Source organism: Pyrus communis, chromosome 9 (genome assembly GCF_041283825.1).
Source record: "Pyrus communis isolate YQ-2024b chromosome 9, ASM4128382v1, whole genome shotgun sequence".
Classification (NCBI taxonomy): Eukaryota; Viridiplantae; Streptophyta; class Magnoliopsida; order Rosales; family Rosaceae; genus Pyrus; species Pyrus communis.
In genome coordinates, this window is record NC_142573.1 from 13,192,965 (window position 1) to 13,213,100 (window position 20,136).

The following is a 20,136-nucleotide window of genomic DNA, read 5'->3' on the forward strand; positions in this document are numbered from 1 at the left end:
GTTACAGTTTATATCGACAACATGAACCTCATCGAAACTCCTGCAGAACTTGAGGAAATTGCCCCTCACTTGAAATCGGAATTTGAGATGAAAGATCTTGGGAAAACTCGATATTGTCTTGGCTTGATGATCGAGCATTTCAAATGGAATCCTAGTACATCAATCGAACTACACCCATAAGGTGTTGCGACATTTTAATGAGGATAAAGCGATGCCTTCGAGTACTCCCATGGTCGTTCGGACTCTAGATGCTAAATGAGATCCCTTTCGTCCCAAAGAAGATGAGGATGAGATTTTGGAGCCTAAAGTTCCATACCTAAGTGTAATTGGTGCTTTATTGTACTTGGCTCAATGCACCAAACCCGACATCTCATTCGCTATTAATCTTTTGGCTAGATACAGCAACGCGCCTACATGCAGACACTGGAATGGTATTAAAGACATTTTCCGCTACCTCAAGGATACGACGGATTTGGGCTTGTCCCACGAATCCTCTAGAGGAGTCGTCGCCCCTTCGGTCCCCCTCAGTCCTCGAGATGATTCCCGCCTCGTTGGTTATGCAAATGCTAGTTTTCTGCCATAAGGCACGTTCTCAAACGGGTTTTGTTTTTACCATTAGAGACACCGCTATATCTTGGAGGTCTACCAAGCAAACGCTAGTTGCAACTTCTTCGAACCATGCTGAGATTGTTGCCCTACATGAAGCCTCGCGAGAGTGTTTTTGGTTAAGAGTAGTCATGTAACATATTCAAAGCACTAGTAGTCTTACTTCCGTCTTTGAACACAATGCAACATGTATCGAGCCGTTAAAGAAGGGATACATCAAGGGAGACAACACCAAGCACATAGCGTTGAAAGTCTTTTATTCTCACCAGCAACAACAACATCAAAACATTGAAGTCAAGCAAATCCGTTCCCAAGACAACCTGGCTGATCTCTTTATCAAGTCATTGCCTAAGTCTATTTTTCAGAAGCTCATCCAAGGAATCAGTATATGTAAATTAGCTAAGTTGAATTGCTTGTAGTTCTCTTATTTAGAAGTTATGTCTAACTCAGGTGGAGTATCCTAAAGCATACTCACTTGATCTTAATGTAATCTTTTTCCTACGATTAGGAGCATTTTTCCCACTGGATTTTCGCTACGTAACGAGGTTTTGATAAGGCACCCATCTTGAGATAATCATACTCCGTTGAGTTCACTACTTTCGTCATGTTTGATGTTTGTTTTAGATATTATGCATACTTCTCACTTTTCTCCTTAGCCTATGGGTTTTTGCCTACCTTAGGTTTTACTGTAGCAAGGTTTTGTGAGTTTTACTACCAATGCATACTTACTTTCTTATATCTGAGACTCACATTCACCCGCTATGCCGACGATTTCATCAACTGTTCTACCTTATCTGGTGAAGATCTGATGCGACATTTTGTTTGAGTATTTGCACACTCAAGGGGGAGTGTTGCAGTATTAGGAATGTGATTGAGTAAATCCTAGTGTATCTAGGAGTATTCCCTTTAGTAGTTTAATTCATATTGGAGATGTAATCCTATTAGGGTAAGGATTCTATCTATCCTATTACTATAAATAAAGGCATAAGGGGGTGATACAACACGCACCTCAAAATTACATATCTCGTTTCTCTCTGTTGTCGCCGACCCCTTTCCCTCTCTGTCCTTTATACAATTAAATCAAATAAGCCTACAACAATACGATATTTAACACACGATTATTACATAAACACTTTAGAAATATAAGTCTTCATAGCTGGGCCACCAGTGTTGAAGAGGCCCAACCATGTGCAAAGAGGTCTGCTGCATTGCAGACTTCCTAATAGAGCTCATTTAAACTTGTTTGGAAGCATTTATATAGAAAAAAAACTTTTGCTTATAATCGTTCAATTGATATCAAACTCGTCTTCCACGAGATTCAAACCAAACTATAACTTTTTATTTACTCGTGAAGAAGATTCAAATACAAGACTTTTCACCAAGAGACCACAATACTTAGTGACTGTTCTCCCTTATTATTAAAGAGATTTTTTTTTTCCTTAATTTTATTTATTAAATCAAAGGCTAGTTTTTATCCGAATATGCATTGAAACAAAAAAAAAAAAAATGCGGAAATCATTTTTATTGGGTACTATCCAAAGCTAAACTTAATTTTTATTTTCATGTTTAGTTGATGGAAAATTCGAGTTTTCAGGAGTTTCGAAACCAAGTTGAATTTTTTTGTTTGTAAATCAAATTCAAGCCAAGGTTATAAACATGATTGTCAACCCTTCGTGAGTAATAATTATGAATTTAAATATTTCTTGGTGTGATCCGTGAAGTATATAAAAAAGTTTAAGATTATTCTAAATATTTTACCCTTATAAAAACCCTTAATCCCCGTATTAAATATTTTGCAAGTAGCCCTTTAATATAGTGATGAAGAAGAGTGTTGTTATTGCACCACGACGGCGTATATTCGAACTCTGTTAATTTTCTAATCTAACAAATTTATCGTGTGACAAAAAAAAAATATTATATATTTCGTTAAAAAAGTTTATAAACTAAATTACTGTTTGGCGTCGAGTTTCTCTTCAGAAGGGGCTAGGATTCTCTCCCCTTCTCTTTTCATCCCCTTCCATCCCCTCCTCTCACATTCTTTTATTTATTTATTTTTTTTTGCTATAAAAAATTAATATAAGATGTTAACATGATTTAACATCGTTCAAATAGAAGTAGGGATGGCAACAGTTCGATTTGGGGACGGAAATGCTATATCCATCCTCATAACCACGAAAATTAACCATACCCATAACCGCAAAATAATCATCGGGGATTATCCATAACCATATCCACCGGGTAATGGATTTTCAATCGGTTATCGATTATATCCATCTTCGTCAAAAAAATAAAATTATATTCATCCAATTGACACACTATACATTTTAGTATATACTAATTCTGCCATTAAATAGCCACATCCAATTACAAAAAAACATAACAGTAAATATTTGAAGTTGTTCATGATAAGTCAATATGATAAATTGGTCCAATAAAAAAGAAAAAGAGGACAAAAACAAATACGAAAGGAAGACAAAAAAAATTGTCTAAAAGTTTCAAAACTTGTGACGACAATAGAATGAGATATTTGCACTTTGCTTCTAGTTCCACCAAGCCAGCATCATATTTCATGGTGCTCCTCCTTCACACCCATCAATGGAGCATGATTCCTACATTATTAGGAAAATGACAAATAATTAATATGAATCGTTGTACACATACAATCTACAAAGAAGATAGTTATATACATATAATATAATTGCCAATACTTACCTCATCCATATCCATATCTTCAAAATAAGTGCAGCAAACGACGTGTGCATTAGAATAAGAAGCTAGTTGTGATACATAAAGACTTAAATTAGTTCTAAAAACTGAATGCACACTAATTAATTAAGTTTGAAAAATAAGTTCGAAATTAAGATTAAAGAACATGCACAAATATAAGATGAAAATAAATTAATACTTTGGGGTACCTTGAATTTCATTCCACAACCAATTTTGGGCACACATTAAGGCTTCCAATGTCTTTGGATGAAGTCTACTATGATGTGGACTTACAAATCTCCCACTAGTACTGAAAGCTGATTCGGAAGCAACTGTAGATACAGGAATAGCTAATATATCCCTTGCCAAAGCACTTAAGATAGGATATTTAGTCCCATTTGATTTCCACCAACCCAAAATATCAAAATCAGATGTTCTAGGTAAAATAGCCTCATCCAAATAGTGATCTAATTCTGACTTTACATTATCAGTACTAGAAACAAACAAGTCAAAGTTATCCATTAAAGGATTCATCTCTTCAAAGTCAGATTGATTCAAATGAGATGAAGTGAATGATGGTTGATGACTCATGTTAGAAATATGATTGGATCCACACTCTTTTACCAAATCATAACAATATTTGCGAATCTTATCAATTTCATTCGAAGCATATTGCCCATACATAAGAGGAAAGAAATACTCAATCAGCCTCATCTTGAATCTTGGATCCAATACAATAGCTACAGCCATTATTCCATGAATCACACTCCAATATTTATCAAATGTCCCAATCATACTTCTTGCCATATTTTTTATTTCATCACGTCTAGAGGTAAGCCATCAGCTTAGTGACAACCTGATCTCACAAATCTTTGGAAAATAAAGATTGGTTGTAGGGTACTTTGTTCCAGAAAACAACTCGAAGACCTTATAAAACAACTTTAACTTCTCACAAATCTCTCTTGCCATCTCCTAATCTCTATAATCAGGCAAACACTTATGTTGCGACTCTCGTTGTTTCAAACGAGGGAAAACATCCTTTTAAATCAAAGCAGATTGAATCATTAAAAAATTGGAATTCCACCGAGTTTTACAATCAAGCACCATCTTCTTAGTGCTTGGAAGCTTCAACTGACGTGCTGCTTCCTCAAATTTTTCCTCTCTTTTTTGTGTTGTTGTCCAATAAACAACACTATCACGAATTTTCTCAACACCACCACCAATCACTTCCAGACCATCCTTCACAATTAAGTTTAATATATGCACACAACAACGCATGTGAAAGAACCCTCCACCCAACAAAAGTGAACTACTAGAAAGTTTTTCAAGAATAAGATCAATCATTTTATCATTTGTAGTGCAATTATCTACGGTTAAGTTAGAAAGCTTACGATCGAGGTTCCAATCTAGCAAGCACTCCATCAAAACATCTGAAAGTGTCTCGGCAGTATGCGGACAAGGCACATAAATAAATCTGAAAAAATTACAAAGAAGATGGTTACAATAAAGAATCTGAAATATAAATCTAAAGCTAGATAATAATTAAATAGAAATTAAAGTATTAAAAATATCACCTTATTATTTGGCTATGCAATGTCCAAGAGTCATCAATAAAATGTGATGTTATTACCATAAAGCTTCTATTTTGATTACTTGCAGTCCACATATCAGTAGTTATGGCAATTCTACTCTTATTTTCATCCAACAATTGCATTGTTTTCTAACACTCATAATCATATATTTTTAGGATATCACTCTGGATTGTGTTTCTTGAAACAAACTTAAACAACGGTTGGACAACACTCATGAAGTTTCTAAATCCAACATGCTCAACCATGGAAAGAGGGTACTCATGCAATATTATCATTTGGGCGAGAGGTCTCCTTGCACTTTCTTGATCAAATGTATACAACTCTACTTTCCCATCTCCTACTTTTTGGGTTAGTGTTTGCTTCAATTTTTTTTGTCTCCGACATAGACATATCGTCACATGATGCCTCAAATGGCTGGTTCCATTTCCAACGTTCCCACCAAGCTTCTTGTTACAATAATTACATATTGCTTTCATCACCCCCATCAACTACTATTCTTGTGTAATGTTGCCACACCAAACTGCGAAGTCTCGAATTATATCTTCACCATCATCACCCCCAGGTTTCTCAGTCTCACCAGCGACCTCATTTGGAGTTGGTATATCTTGGGGCTGAGCAATTTGATTTGGTATTTCTTGTTGCACAACACTTGGATTCAATGTAGGTGCTAGATTACAATTAGTTGGGTAGATATTGTTTCTTCTTGAGACTTAAATTTTCTTTTAAACATTTTGATTGTTGCAAACACAACCAAATCCATTAATATGTAAACAAAGACATGGTATAATACTGAAACTGAATCAATTAACATGTAAACTAAATATATAACAACAAACAAGAAGACAATTATTGATTTAATTTTGCATAATTCTATGGGCTCATAACATATGTAATAAACTGAAAAACTGATGCTAATTGATAATTCCATGAATCAAATCACATGAAAAAGAATGAAAGATTACCTATTGAGCTGACAACATGCACCAATTTCTTAACAATGAGACTCTTGAAGATAGATGAATCTGATAAACTTGGAACATTTGATAATTGATATATAAAATGATTCAATGAATTAATTTGGTTGAGTTTAACAATAAGAGTATTGAATTGATGAGGTTGTTGGTATGCCCCATGTATGATGTTTGGTGCATAATAAAGATAGTATAAGGTTTGATGCATGCATAATGAATTAGTACTATAGGGAAATGCATAATTGAATATTGTGGGCATGATTCCAAGACTTCGAAATGCATAATTGCATAATTGAATAATTGAATATTGTGGGCATGAATAATTGAATATTTTGATCGAAATGCACATTCCAAGACTTCGAAATATATATATATATATAATATTTGGATCGGATTCGGATACGAATATGAATTGGGTACCCCTATAACCATATCCAAAACCATAACCAAATAAAGTTCACGGTTTTTCTCCATATCCAAACCATACCCGAATTTTCATATCTAAATCCAATCTATTCGGACGATTATCCACGGTTATCAAGTTTGACGGTTAGAATTGTCATTCTTCAAAAAAAAAAAAAAAAAAAAAGGAGAGAATCCTACTCCCTTCGGTCCCAAAAAACGTAATATTACTGTTTGGCGTTGGTTAAAAATATTCATGTCTTGTCTCCCGAAAATCCCAAAAATCTCGGTTCAGACTTGAGAACTACCACCTCCTCCACCACTACCATCTCGCCGAAACGACTCACTCACTCTTCAATCTCAGCCGTCCAATTCTCCGGCCAACCAAATGGCTCATCCACCGTACGATCCCTACTATCTACAGCAGCAACCGCAACCAGTACCGCCACCACAACCACAGGACTACAGTGACCGGAGCGCAATCAACACGCTCTTCGTCTCCGGCCTCCCGGACGACGTCAAAGCGCGTGAGATTCACAACCTCTTCCGCCGGCGCCCGGGCTTCGACTCTTGCCAGCTCAAGTACACGGGTCGCGGCAACCAGGTAAAGCTTTTCCCTTTTGTCTACGTCTCTGAATATTTCCGTTTCTGTTTCTGTTTTTTTTTTTTTTTTTTTTCCAGGGAAAATTGAACGAAAATTTTGTTTATTTGTTTCAGGTCGTTGCTTTTGCTACGTTCTTCAATCACCAGTCAGCAATGGCAGCCCTGCATTCGTTAAATGTGAGCAAAAATAATAGCTTCAAATTTTTTTTTTTTCATATATTTATGTGTGCATTTGCTATTTTATATGAGTAATTGAGCTTCTAATTAGGAATTTGTTAACATGAATCTTCTTTCTAATCTAATCGCTGTTAACAAAGTGTGTGTGTAATGCTGTTGTACATGATTCCGGAGAAATTTGGGCGGAAAAAAGAGGATTTCCAGATTTTATTTTAGCGGTTTTTTAGTGTTTTCGAATTCCATGAGTTCTGATTTTTCGTTCTATTTAGATGTTGATGTTCAATGTCAAAGTTTCGAGTCTGAAAGAGGACTGTATCTATGATTCTATGCCTTTCAATGATATGACAAATGTATGAAACTTGGGTTATAATTGGTGTTTTGTCTGAGTTTGTATTTCCTTTGATGCAATCACCAGGGTGTGAAATTTGATCCTCAAACTGGGACCCTGCTGCATATTGAACTTGCCAGATCAAACTCAAGAAGGAAGCGTAAACCAGGTTGATTTTAGCGTGTGATATTTATTGATTTTACAATTTTGCATTTTTTATCGGAGACAATATAGTGAGATTTTTTACCTTTTCATATTCGTAATTAGCATGCTATGTGAACAGGTAGTGGAGCTTATGTTGTTATAGATAAAAGAACTAAAAAAGAGGCCGATACCCAAGAAACGTCTAGTGATGATGGTAATGTGCTTTCTTCTTTTTGAATTTCATTTCCCCCATTATGTTTGTGATTGTTAGTAACTCCTGTTTTAGAAAACTTCTATTTCTTTTTCTCGTAGTCTTAGACTTTTGTTATCTCTTACTTGTTCATGTGAATTGTGCATAACCAATATTTCACAAGGGATAGGCATTGCCACCTGACCATGATCCTATGACTCACTTGTGCATGATGACATTTTTTGCACATTCAGGAGAAAGTGAATCTGATGAACCATCTGAAACTGACAATCATGATTCTGGGGACAAGAGTGATCTAGCAACCGCAAAGAGGTTGAAAGAGCTGGAGAAGTGCATATTTTTGTTACATTCTTCAATTGATATCCTGTACAGGACTGCAAATATAGCAGAATTATTGCTTATCTTCTGATAGGAGCTAAGTCTATTTCTTGTTGGTTATGTGCAGCGGTGAGACTGCGGTGGATTCTGAGAATGCTGTAGCTGCTGTAAATGTAAGTGAAATATATCATAATGTTATTGACAAAACGGCTTTCATTATGTTGTTGATAAGTCTTGTGATTTCTGTCTGTGTTAGTCAGACCACTACTACTCTTTACTTCCTAGCTTCTTGTTTCTACTGTTTGAAGCTTGAAGTGGAAGAATACTAAGACCATTGCCTTATAGTGTGAGATAAGCAAGCATGCAAAGATACACTAAGGGGCCGTTTGCTAACCATTTCGGTTTTAGTTTTCACTTTTCACTTTTTTTGAACACTGAAATCTTGTTTGGTAACTACTTTCAGTTTTCAGTTTTCAAAAAAATGAAAACTCAGAACCAAAAAGTGAAAACTCAAGGCCAAATTTTGCAAACTCAAGGAAGTAGTTACCAAACAAGATTTGAGTTTTTAGTTTTCAAAAAAGTGAACTGAAAACTAAAAACTAAAAATGAAATTGTTATCAAACGGCCCCTAAATATTTGTTTTATGAGAACAAGATATATTCTATTATTTTATTCAGGCTTGTTTCTTCTTCCTATGTAGGAACCATCTTTAGCCGAAAGTCTGTTAAAACAATGTACTGCAGAGTTTAAGGATTTGCAAAGAAAGCCTGTGATATTTTGACAAAATTTGGAGTCTTTAATCTAAACTTGAAATTCGGATTTTTAAATTTAAACTTTAAAGTGATTTCAACTTCACTTTACACATTTGTACGAGTGCCATGTGAAAATAGATGCAGAACATTTACATAGGTACGATTGTAAATGTAAACGTTTCCTATCTGGTTTCCTAATTGGTTGTGCAGGACCAACCCGAAAAGCATGTTGATGCAGGACAATGTTCTACTCTGTTCATTGCAAATCTAGGTCCAAATTGCACGGAAGATGAGTTGAAGCAAGTTCTATCTCAGTGAGTAGCTGCTATTCTTCTCCTGGATACTCTCACTTGTCGTTGTATTGAAAAGGACGGGGGAGATTTGGTTGAATAAACTTCTTATTAGCTGGCTCTCCTCGGACTATCTCCATATTTAAACTGCATAATCATCCTTTGAATGAATTACTGGAAAAATGATGACCTCAATTGGTGTCAGGTATCCTGGATTCAATGTGATCAAACTGCGTGCTAAAGGTGGAATGCCAGTTGCATTTGCTGATTTTGAGGTACCCCATCCTTAATGCTGACATTTTCGTTGTTCAGTTACGACATTTGGGAAAGGGAAAAAGATTTGAACTTGGTACCTAGGAGCTTAATACACATAGTATGAATGAATATGTTGGGTATTATTTTTCGTTCTTCAATATTTTATTAAAACAAAAACAAAGTATGCAATCAAAGAGTCGTTTTAGCACCAAAGCTAATAGTCTGAGTCTGACTAAGTTCTTTATTCTCTGGCAGGAAATTGAACAAGCTAATAAAGCCATGGATGAACTTCGTGGAAGCTCGTTACCATCTTCAGACAGGGGCGGCATGCATATAGAGTATTCCCCGTCCTCTCATTTTCTATTATCCTCTGTGCAAAACAATCACATTATTAATTAACTTTTCATCTCCTCTAGATATGCAAGGTCTAAAATGAGGAAGTCGTAGAAGAAAGGGGACCGAGGTAAACAACATTCAGGCAGGTTCAAGCATCCTGTTTTCGACCATGCTGCACCAACCGCTGTTTTCTAAACCCAGCGTAGCTGTTACAGTGCTCCAAGTCTAACTTTAATTTTGAGTTTCAAACACTCCGACATTGTAAGACTACAAATGATTCTTCCTATTACAAATGTTGCAGATAGTTGTGACCTGAACGCATGCACTGTGGTTACAATTTATGTTTTATCTGGCATATAAATAGAACGAATACCAGTTGTAGCGCTACACGTTTAGTATCAGTGCTCGGCCGAGTTTCTCAATTTGCCCAAAAACATGGTCATGGCATCCGCGACACGGTTGAAGTGGTAGTTTTCATTAGATTCACCAATAAAACTTGCTACTCTTCTTTTTACTATACAGAGGCACAACACAGGTGGCATTAACCAAAATATCAAAGGAATATGGATTACATTACAAAAAGGAGCTCACATATTTAGTCCACCAAATATGTGTAATTCTGAAGGGCGAGCGCTTTACAAATGGTTTTCACATGGAGTCCTCCTTACCCTGTCCCTCTCCCTGAAACCTGGCCTTAAATTCTCACGAGAGAGCTTCTCGGACCCGTCCATCGCTTCGTCAAATAGAGGGCCGCTATGATGTTCCTTCTGCTGCTGCTGCTCTGACCAAAGTCGACCACTCCGGCATCCCACATCGTGACCATTCCGGCATCCTACATCGTACCCGGCCGTTGACATGTAATTTGTATCCATCACCATGTCACCTTCTAGTATACGGAGAACCTTAAAGAACACGAAACAAACATGTGCCAATACATGCAAGATAAGTTGCCTACAAAGCCGAAGTAAGCTGGAAGTGCAAGTCTATTAGAACAAGCTGGGATGTCTTTTTTCCAGAGTTGCTCTTTACCTGAGACATGCGAGGCCTAGATTGAGGATCCCGCCGTATACATAGCGAAGCAGCGTGCAGCATGCAGTAAACCTCGTGTTCGGAATAGAAGTTGTCAAGTCTTGGGTCAATCAGTTCATCAATGGCATATTCTTCTAATAATGGCCGCGCCTGTGTTGGATCTAAAGTTATAAGCAACAAACATCGGGCAACAGACTAGAACAAAATCGGTAAACATATGTATATTTACAACTTGCTTAATCATACCCATTCAGTGAGACATTGCTGCCCCTTAGGCCGGTTAAGGTCCACAGCTTTTCGCCCTGTAACAAGTTCCACCAAGACCACCCCGAAGGAATAAACATCAGCCTTTTCTGTGATTTGACCACTCTGAGCATATTCAGGAGCCAAATATCTGCAACAGAAAAGAACACATCAGACAATTGCAGAGCAGCATATAACAGAGTTGGATGGAAGGTCAAATCGCATTGGTAAAGCCTGTTAGTTGAGATTTACCCGAATGTTCCAATGACTCTTGTGTCCACACCCGTGTCCCCATCAGGCTGCCACCTTGCGAGGCCAAAATCCCCAACCTTGCAAGAAAAGTGAATAAAGTCAACAGTTTTATCTACTAACAAGCTAGCGAAATACACAATTCATGCATCTGAAAACAGCACTAAAAGGTTGCGGTACCAGTGGCTCAAAATCATGGGTGATGAGGATGTTGTTTGGCCGCATGTCACGGTGCACAATGCATCCCACTCTGCATTCTTCATGAAGATATCGTAGCCCTCGAGCTGCCCCTACAGCGATCTTTTGCCGTGCAGACCATTCTAAAGGCTCACGATGTCGCCCTGAAATAAACCCAGATCCATTGTGAGTCCGCAACATGGTTTCACATAAAATTAACAGCAAGTATCATTCAATACAGAAAAGTTTACCACTGCCAGAGAAAGATATATTACTGTATAGATGAGAATCTAATGACCCATTGCATATATATTCATAGACCAGCAATCTTCTTTTGTCCTCGATACAGAAGCCAATCAACATGACAACATTTCGGTGCTGAGCACAGCTCAGGACTTCTACTTCTGAACAGAACTCCTGATCCCCCTGAGAACTTGCCAATTTATGTTGCTTGACAGCAACAGACTGGCCATCCGGTAGCACCCCTCTGTGAACAGAACCAAACCCTCCTTCGGCCAAAAAATTGGCTTGCGAAAATCCTCCAGTAGCAAGCTCCAGCTCTGCATAGCTAAACCACCTTGGAGGTTTTCCAAAAACAGGTGCCTTGTGTTGACATATTGAACATAATGGAGGGGGGCCTGGAGGAGCATTACTAGACAGTGAAATTGCTTCTCTCAGATTTCCACTGAACTCCATGTCAGCTCTAAAATTTCGCATTCCAATTCCAGCATCTTTATCAAGTTTCAAAAATTTCAGCAAATCCTTGGTAATAGATGCTTTTGAATTATCGTTACTTCTGTGTGAGCTGTCTTCCATGTGTTGCGAGGATGGGCAATGAGAATTAAGAAATTCACCTATCCATGGTTGGAACCCCAAACTTCTTGAAGAAGCTGATAAATGTTCACTGTCTGTGTCCGAACTACTGTCATCAAGAACCTTGTTTTCTTTATTAACTAACGATTCCTCTTTCTTCAGATCTTCAATTATTTCTGGAATGAAAAAAGGTGAAGTTCCTGGATCTGAACTTGACACTGATGAAGTTCCAGCCTCAGTGGCTGTAAATGGCGTCCCAAGCTCTGGACTACTAGTTGGAGTCACAACCGGCCCTCGAATGGAACTCAAAGAATCATTCTTCTGCTTGGGATGTTTATCAGACCCTGCACCATGCTCGGACAGCAAAGAACTGGCCAATTCAGGTTCCTTCTTAGATGATCCATTCAAATTCAAGCGAAGAACTTTTGGCTGGGAACGCTTCATTACCACAATGTTGCACTGCAGCTCTTCCATGCAGTGTTTTTCCTCATGTTTAAGATGTCTGTAAACATCACAAACACATTAATATTTAGGCGAAGGTAAATACTTTCAATGCAGGACACAATACCCTGTTCATAAAGTTGTAAACTACAAGCATATTTGTGGAAAAGAAAAACAAATAGAGCATTACTTGTCTAAAACAACCCAACTGGCTTGAGCTTTTTTGACCTCTACCGCCACAGAACCAGAAGGTGATCCAGAAATAATTTTTATCTTGACATTTATCTGCAAAATAGAGTCAAACAAGGCATCAACATACATGGAAATGTGCATTATAATAATAGGTATCAAATATCAATGAAATTACCTTATTTGGATCATAAACTTCATGAAGCTGAAGGATCATCTGCGAGCAGGAATCTGATATATCACACTTCAGCTCTGAGGTTGTTCCTGTATGAGACTTCCGGTGACTGGCGCAATCCCCTGCAAATCTTGGGAAGCCCCATAACTTTTTACCTGAAAATTGGGAAATATGAATAAGTTGTCAGCATCAAAATTTTCAACAAGTAAACAATTGCGAAAATGGAAAAGATTTGCCGGATTTAGAGCTTAAAGACTAAGGTTCACCAACATAACTTCTCTACTAAAACTCAAGTGCAAGTGTGTTTTCACAGTAATTACAAGAGTTGTAATTCGAACAATTCAATCCAAACATCCTGATAACGTCCTCAAATTAACCCAAAACAAATTCAAATTGCAGTGTAAGCTGTAGTCACAAAGTCGATAAGAAACGTACAGCCAACCTCACCAACAAAGAAAACATTAAAAGATAACTGATAAAAAAGAATGAGATACTGCACAGTGCTAATTACAAGTCATTAAATTGTAACAACCTTAATTACCTCATACAACAAAAAGTACAAGGGCAATAAACAAAGATTAACAACCCCATTCAGAAAGTAGGATGGAACAAAAAGATGTGTGATCTTTTGCAAGGCAAAACTAAAGGGGGAACTATTAGGGTCTAGGCATTGAAGTAAAATATACCAATATTATGCATTCATCGAACACAAAAACGGGTAAAAATATCGAAGAGGAAAAGTAAATATACCTGAACTTTGAGAGGGCACAACCACAAGCAGTGTTATGCAGTCCCCGGGTTGAACAACATGAGTCAAGGCCCAGACCAGAGCAGTCTTAGGAACTTCCTTCGAGGCCTTAACCGCGACGACAACCTTCTCAGCGTCATCAGAGCCCTTCTCCTGCTTCCCCCGCTTCTGTTCTCGACTCATTGTCAAATTTTACACCACACTATCTTTGCAAAACCACCTTGCTCAAACTGTTCAATTCTCAAATGCCCTTAAACCACAAGCAAAGAAACACATCGAAACGAATATTTCCATAATTAGACTGCCCCCCACTGTTCTAGATTCCGAGACATTGACTAACAGACATGCGCCACGAGTCCCTCTAGCAGCTTTAGCTGCTGTAGAACGTCAATTGAAAAGACCCTTTTTACCCAATTCACCTAAATTCCCAAGAATCTAACTCAAACCCAGATGGGATCCTCACTTTCTCAACCAGTGACGGTTTTGGACGAACACCCCCAGATTGGTATGTAAATCCTCTAGTTCTGAAAGCAAGATTGCTTTTACACTTCCTGACGCCCAGCGACAATGAGAGAACCAATGCAGAATATGCAAAACGACACAGAGGTGTATAGTATCAGACTGCTTTCGATCCTTCAAATAATTGAGTAGTGAAACAAACGGAAAAAGTAAAAGCGGCCAAATGAGTCCCTCAAAGAAAAAGCTTCAGATTTTCAGATCCCACAGCATGAGGTACCCAAAAAGAACAATCAAATCACCAGCAGCACCGAATATGTAGCAGATTCTGTACAAAATCACACAATGGTGGAATGGAGAGAAAATTAAGAAATATCAACTGAAGGTCCTGATAAAAAAAATTTCTTTTGTTTTTCCTCAGTTTTCTCAGCAACCAAACAAATATCAACAAAATTTAAGTATAAAATACTGATTTGTACCAGCTAACCATGAATATTTTAAGCCCAAATCAACAGAATATAAAATGCTTGAAATCTTCCCCAACCCACCACTCAACAAAACTCAGAAAGACCAAAACAAATCAACATTTTTTGAGAAAGCCCCATTAACGCCAAGACTAAACTGGAAGAAAATACGGCATTTACAACCAACCAACCCCACCACCACGTGAAAACCATTAAAAATCCAGAAAATCTTCAAAAAAAAACAGAGCTTCTATAACGACAATATATCTATTCTTCTACACTATGATACATATACATACACACACATTTAAACCTTCAAAAGTCATTAAGATTAAACCCAGAAGCGAAAAACCATTACCAAATCCAATTCTTGATTTCTGCTCTTCCTTCACGGCAGAGAAGAAAAAAGGTAAAAAGAAACGGAAAGTTTAGGGTTAGTGGGGATTGAAGAAGTGATAGATATGGCATTAATGGTAGATATGGCATTAATGGTAATGCAGGGAAGGTTTCTGTCAAGGCAGTAAAAAAGTCGAATCAAAATCAATGAGACAGAGGCTGAAGAGAGAGAGAGTCTATGAGTACAAATTTTTACAACAATGTCGAACAAGCAGAAACAAAAAACACTCCAAAGACCCACACAGAGTCTGAAACAGAGAGCTTACAGGTCAGAGAGTCAGAGACCGAGAGAGAGGGGTCACTCTGTAGTTTTCAGCAGTGGATCGCCGTCGAGGAGTGCGCTCTGGAAAATGCCCCTGTTTGATTGTCTTATTACAGGATTTGACCTTTTTGTATTATTGTTTGGGTATTTCTGAATTTGTATGGCAACATATTTATGTTTGATAGACTAATTTTTTAAGTTATATTTACAAATTATGTTATATTTCAACAATGAAAAATAAACATATTAATTAACATTTAAATAATAATTTTAATTATAAATAATTACGTTATATAATTTATAAAATATGATTACATAGATTATCTTACCATGACCAAAAAAGTATAGTCTGGCTGTACTTTACCTTTATAAACACGAATTGAAACGGCACGCACAACAATGACATCGTTTAGGAGCACTTAATTTTCATTTCAGAAATGTGGTGACCCACATAAACCATCTTCGCTTTTTTTCATATTTTTTTTAACAAAACACTCATATATACAGTGAAGTAATGGGTCTTGAAAGCTATTAATAGAGCAATTACAATTAATTAGTGTCGAATTCGTTATTTTTAACTTCCGGGCAAAACGTATCAAGTTATTAATAGAGCAATTACAATTAAGAGCCAAACATATCAAGTTATATATAAACCGCAATACAAATTGGTTTTATAGTATTGTTTGAATTAAGGACACTGCTATCTATACATCTTTTTTTACTTGCCGCATATTCCTTTTAACTTCCGGACGTTGGATCAAATGAATTGAAGAAAATCAAAAAACATAAATTAACAAGAAGTGTGGAACGTAAATATGGGTGTATTAAATGCACTGCCCTAAATTAAAGGTTATTCAAGGAAATTAGTTTGAATTAAAGGAAAATTTATTTGAATTAAAGGGAAGTGAGCGAGAATGTGGAAGGAGAAAAGGGGTCCGGTTTGATATGCTGACAGTGGATTTGAATTAGCCGAAAAGTTGTATAACTTGATCACTTCAATGTCCCAAAGTTTGCTGATTTCAATGTCCTAAAGTTATGCTAATTATTTGACCTTCATTTACCTCAAATTATAATTGATTGAGATTTCAATAATTTTGGGGCAAATCTCTTTCTATTCTATTAACCTAATTCGATGGTTACATCAAATTTTGCAAAATAAATAGAAATAAAATAGTAAATACAAGATTCATGTAAGATTTATTAACAATTATAACTCCATTTTGATGTTGCATATTCAATCATAAATAAGATTGTTTTCACTACAAGTGGTCTTGTACCACAGTGGTGAAGACTGAAGATAAGTGTTGCGCTTGCACGTACTATGGTGTTAATTCAAACCCCATCAGCTCTTTAATTTAATACATAAAATGACAAATCTAGTGTTTGGCAAAAAAAAAAAAAAAGTGTGTTATTTTCACTGCATCCGTACACAACCAAGTTCGAATACTTGTCAATGTATTTGGATTATATTTGAAAATATTTTCTTAAAAAGACATGTAGCAATCACAAGTGAAGAGTTATCTATGTTTTATTTTATTTTAATACAAGCGATGTTTTATATTAATCAACACTAAGACAATTGGCTATCGATAATGTGATTTAAATTCGCCTTTAGTGAAAGAATAGAACCTAAGACCTTTCACTTATGAATGAATAAAAATATCACTAAATCGTAGTATTAAGTGATTATTGTTCTATATTTTTGTTTTCTCATCAAAAAATTAAATTAGTTAAAAAGATTCAAAACCCTGCCCTTGTTGTCCATATTCTTGTAGCCCCCACCCCCGTTCAATTTAACAACCTTTGCCATAAATGCCACACTCTCTGACCCTAGCCGTATGCCCTCAACCCAACACCCAGCTGTGAGCTGAGAGAGAGAAAGACCTGTCACAGGTCACGTCTGGACCACGGCGGGGGACCCACGCAAACACGACCTTCGACCAGTCGCATCCAAACTCCTCCACCTGCCGTAACCGGTCACCGCTGCTGATGAACCGTCGATTCATTTCACGGATTGTAATCATGACAAGCATGGGCCATTTTTCGATGATGCGAAATTCTTCACTCACGGAGCACGTTAACAGGAGCCAATGCACTGACCAAACGACGGCGTCTCTGGCGGCTGACGTCGCACAGCCCTGGCGCTTGGCGCCACGCATCGCGGATCCTGTCGAACCTACGAAATAATTGATTATGTTATTCGAGGATGAGATTATTAGACAGTAATCAAATATTAGGTCGATTCATACAAATTTATTGATTAATTAATCTCATTTTTTTAATGTCAGAAGATTAATTAATCTCCTTAAGCAGTGTGAAACCATTTTTTTTTTTTATGGATACAAATTTGAAAATCGGCTAATTGTGGAATAAGACAAGTTATATGTGTAGCACAAGAAAATTATATGTGCTAGCCAAAATATTCTTGGTGGATTAATTCATTATTTAATCTTAAAATATCTTCGATTTTTGCAATCTTTAATTTAGAAGTTATGCTATGGCAATATCTGACCATTGTTTTTGTAATTGAAAAAACCTTAGCTGCTAGAGAGAAAACTAGATAGGGCTAAAAATGAGCGGTCGTCGATCCCAGCATTTGATTTAGGGGTCGGCTCTTGGTCTCTTTCCTTCTTTATTCTCTTATGTTTTAATTATCTTTATCTTCTAGTTGTGGTCGCTCTTTCATTATGTCGAGAAAAGCATTCTTGATTGTAGTTGCCTTCTCATTTTATGGAGGAAAGCTTTGTAAGTTGTAACGTCTATGGCTTGTGACTCAAACTCTAATCTTTTAGCAGGGATTGTTGTTTTGAGTTGAGGGAATGATTTTTAGGAAAACTTGATATAAGTCCAATTTTTTTAGTCAATAGTAGGAATAGTCCAATTCCTTAAATTTAATTATTTAATTATCAATAATTATCTATTCAATGATAAGATTTATTATAAAAATCAAATTTCTTCCTAATTATCTCTTTGATTATTTCTTTTTATTTTTATTTTTTATTATTTCTTGTTCTTCCTCCTACTTTAAACCTCATTTATAGATTTTATTTTTAATTTTTATAATCAACCTGTATCACAGGTTAATTATTTTTACGTATCTATATGACATATTCTTTTTTATAATCAACGTGTCACAAATTAATGTGTCTTGCTTGTAAGTATATTATGTTTTTTCCTACCTTTTAGTTAGATTTCATATCTCGCTCACAGGTATAATATATATTCATATATTTGTTACTTGAGTTAAGGTAGAATGTTTTGTAGATAATTTATGTTAGGATATTAGTTTTTGTTGTTGTAAGATATTAATTAGATTTTTTGGAGTTGAAAAATGCATAATATTAGAAGATTTTTAATATTTTTAAAAAATATAAAATGAGTATAAAAGAAATAAAAACATGTAATTAGGTAATTGGACTCACTCCTAAAAATCATCTATGTTTTTATACCTAGATCTAAAAGTCCCATGATTTTTTGCTTTCCTGTGGTTTGTGCATATAGAAAAGAAATTTGAGAATAAAGCTCGATGTTTGTTCAAGGTGACTTATTGCAATGTTTCGACAATTACAAGATGCGGTCATTTCCTCATGATGCCTTTACGATAGTTTTATGACTTCCAAGGTTTAATTCTCCCAAGTATTATCTTTCATGTTGGTTAGATGTAGATCCTTTGCGATTGAGCAATTGTAGTGTATTCATGATGAGTTTGTACTTATAAAGAAGTCTTTCTTTCTTTTTTTTTTTTTTTTTTTTTTTTTTTTGACATCGTACTATATTTGACATGTCTATTTTATGTCCATTCTTAATCGTTTTTAATAAATAAAAAAGTGACAAACCACATACATGCAGAACTATGTTATGTTTTAGCATACAAAAACAATGAACGATTCCTGATCAGTCCTTTTTCATAACACCAGCCTCCAACTACTACACTAGAATACACAGAAATTAGTGAAGACTATATAAATCATGAAACTAAATCGTTCAAAGTGGATCTGATAAGATCACACGAGCGTGCTACAAAATTTAATCCAAGAATGCTTTGCGCGCAGTTCGAAACTGAAGGATCGCCTAATTACTTATTAATAGTAATCAAAGTGATTAGAGGTTAAATATGAATCAAATTTTACGGTGCCATGCCATTGCCAATTGCCGATTCCCATGCACGTCCAAAAGGTGTTTTTGTATTCATCTCTGAAATCAATAGGAAAAACAAGGCAACTGGATAGAAAATGGGGAGGGGACCCTCCTCTAATCTTCAGAAGTTGCCAACTTCGTCGACATCAATATGTGTATCTTATCGCCACAAATTTCTTATAGAACAAATTAAAATATCATATTGGGATAGGTGGTCTTTTCCAAAATTTGAAATGCATTGTTTTCTGTGTAAATATGGGACCATTCTTAATTCTCGGATATTTTCTGTGATAAAAGTATGGGACCATTTTGTATTATAAAATGCTATTATGTTCAATGACATTGAGTAGTATTAAGGATAAATGGGTGAAAATTGTAAACATAATTGTTTTGATCTACTATTATTATTCTTTTCTGTTAAGTAACTCAATTGGATGAGAATTGTTTCAGAAAATATAGACGACTTGAAAAATCGAACGATATATTACATACTTTTCATTCATAATCTTTATATAAACAACATTATAAGGTATAAAGACTAAATTTGTTTATGACGAAGTTTCTTACTCTATATAAAAAAAAAGTCATGATAGTTTCATTGTTAGTACAAGAAAAAAAAATATTTTTTTCAATATAAACAACTAAGCTATCATTTAAGCATTGATC

General features: G+C 36.0%; 3 protein-coding genes across 10 annotated transcripts; 1 reads left to right on the forward strand and 2 right to left on the reverse strand.

The window, feature by feature from the left end:
- Positions 1–3,110: 3,110 nt before the first annotated feature.
- On the reverse strand, positions 3,111–4,894 carry LOC148694284 (zinc finger BED domain-containing protein DAYSLEEPER-like). 2 transcript variants are annotated; one of them, XR_015966168.1, is made up of 3 exons: positions 4,704–4,894; positions 3,319–3,644; positions 3,111–3,215 (listed from the first exon to the last, which is right to left on the reverse strand). XR_015966168.1 is itself a non-coding variant. In XM_088699425.1 (2 exons), the coding sequence occupies exon 1, from the start codon at positions 4,060–4,062 to the stop codon at positions 3,505–3,507; it is 558 nt and encodes a 185-aa protein (XP_088555551.1). In that variant the 5' UTR covers positions 4,063–4,077; the 3' UTR covers positions 3,111–3,215; positions 3,319–3,504. The 2 variants fall into 2 exon arrangements, 1 of the variants encoding a protein (XP_088555551.1); XM_088699425.1 differs by lacking the exon at positions 4,704–4,894 and having other exon boundaries at positions 3,319–4,077.
- A 1,591-nt stretch (positions 4,895–6,485) lies between these two features.
- LOC137739109 (RNA-binding (RRM/RBD/RNP motifs) family protein) lies at positions 6,486–9,995 on the forward strand. Of its 2 annotated transcripts, none has more exons than XM_068478602.2 (10): positions 6,486–6,881; positions 6,995–7,057; positions 7,473–7,554; positions 7,669–7,743; positions 7,974–8,052; positions 8,186–8,231; positions 9,021–9,124; positions 9,306–9,375; positions 9,611–9,693; positions 9,772–9,995. In XM_068478602.2, exons 1-10 carry the CDS (start codon positions 6,666–6,668, stop codon positions 9,800–9,802), a joined length of 849 nt encoding a protein of 282 aa, XP_068334703.2. In that variant the 5' UTR covers positions 6,486–6,665; the 3' UTR covers positions 9,803–9,995. The 2 variants fall into 2 exon arrangements, with proteins under 2 accessions (XP_068334703.2, XP_068334702.2); XM_068478601.2 differs by having other exon boundaries at positions 6,533–6,881; positions 7,974–8,070.
- A 152-nt stretch (positions 9,996–10,147) lies between these two features.
- Positions 10,148–15,467, reverse strand: LOC137739108 (kinase with adenine nucleotide alpha hydrolases-like domain-containing protein). 6 transcript variants are annotated; one of them, XM_088699701.1, is made up of 10 exons: positions 15,338–15,467; positions 13,758–14,539; positions 13,011–13,162; positions 12,834–12,928; positions 11,641–12,704; positions 11,393–11,553; positions 11,216–11,292; positions 10,967–11,114; positions 10,721–10,870; positions 10,148–10,593 (listed from the first exon to the last, which is right to left on the reverse strand). In XM_088699701.1, exons 2-10 carry the CDS (start codon positions 13,936–13,938, stop codon positions 10,327–10,329), a joined length of 2,295 nt encoding a protein of 764 aa, XP_088555827.1. In that variant the 5' UTR covers positions 13,939–14,539; positions 15,338–15,467; the 3' UTR covers positions 10,148–10,326. The 6 variants fall into 6 exon arrangements, with proteins under 6 accessions (XP_088555827.1, XP_088555830.1, XP_088555829.1 ...); XM_088699704.1 differs by having other exon boundaries at positions 11,665–12,704; positions 15,338–15,466; XM_088699703.1 differs by having other exon boundaries at positions 11,665–12,704; positions 15,034–15,461.
- Positions 15,468–20,136: the final 4,669 nt, after the last annotated feature.

Coding starts and splice junctions, on each gene's coding strand:
- LOC148694284 (XM_088699425.1), bottom strand. CDS start 4,062: ATGGCTGTAGCTATTGTATTGGATCCAAGATTCAAGATGAGGCTGATT.
- LOC137739109 (XM_068478601.2), top strand. CDS start 6,666: ATGGCTCATCCACCGTACGATCCCTACTATCTACAGCAGCAACCGCAA. Junction 6,882..6,994: donor ACACGGGTCGCGGCAACCAG/GTAAAGCTTTTC, acceptor TATTTGTTTCAG/GTCGTTGCTTTTGCTACGTT. Junction 9,125..9,305: donor TTGAAGCAAGTTCTATCTCA/GTGAGTAGCTGC, acceptor AATTGGTGTCAG/GTATCCTGGATTCAATGTGA.
- LOC137739108 (XM_088699701.1), bottom strand. CDS start 13,938: ATGAGTCGAGAACAGAAGCGGGGGAAGCAGGAGAAGGGCTCTGATGAC. Junction 12,929..13,010: donor AAGTTTATGATCCAAATAAG/GTAATTTCATTG, acceptor TCTATTTTGCAG/ATAAATGTCAAGATAAAAAT. Junction 11,554..11,640: donor TATATCTTTCTCTGGCAGTG/GTAAACTTTTCT, acceptor GGTTTATTTCAG/GGCGACATCGTGAGCCTTTA.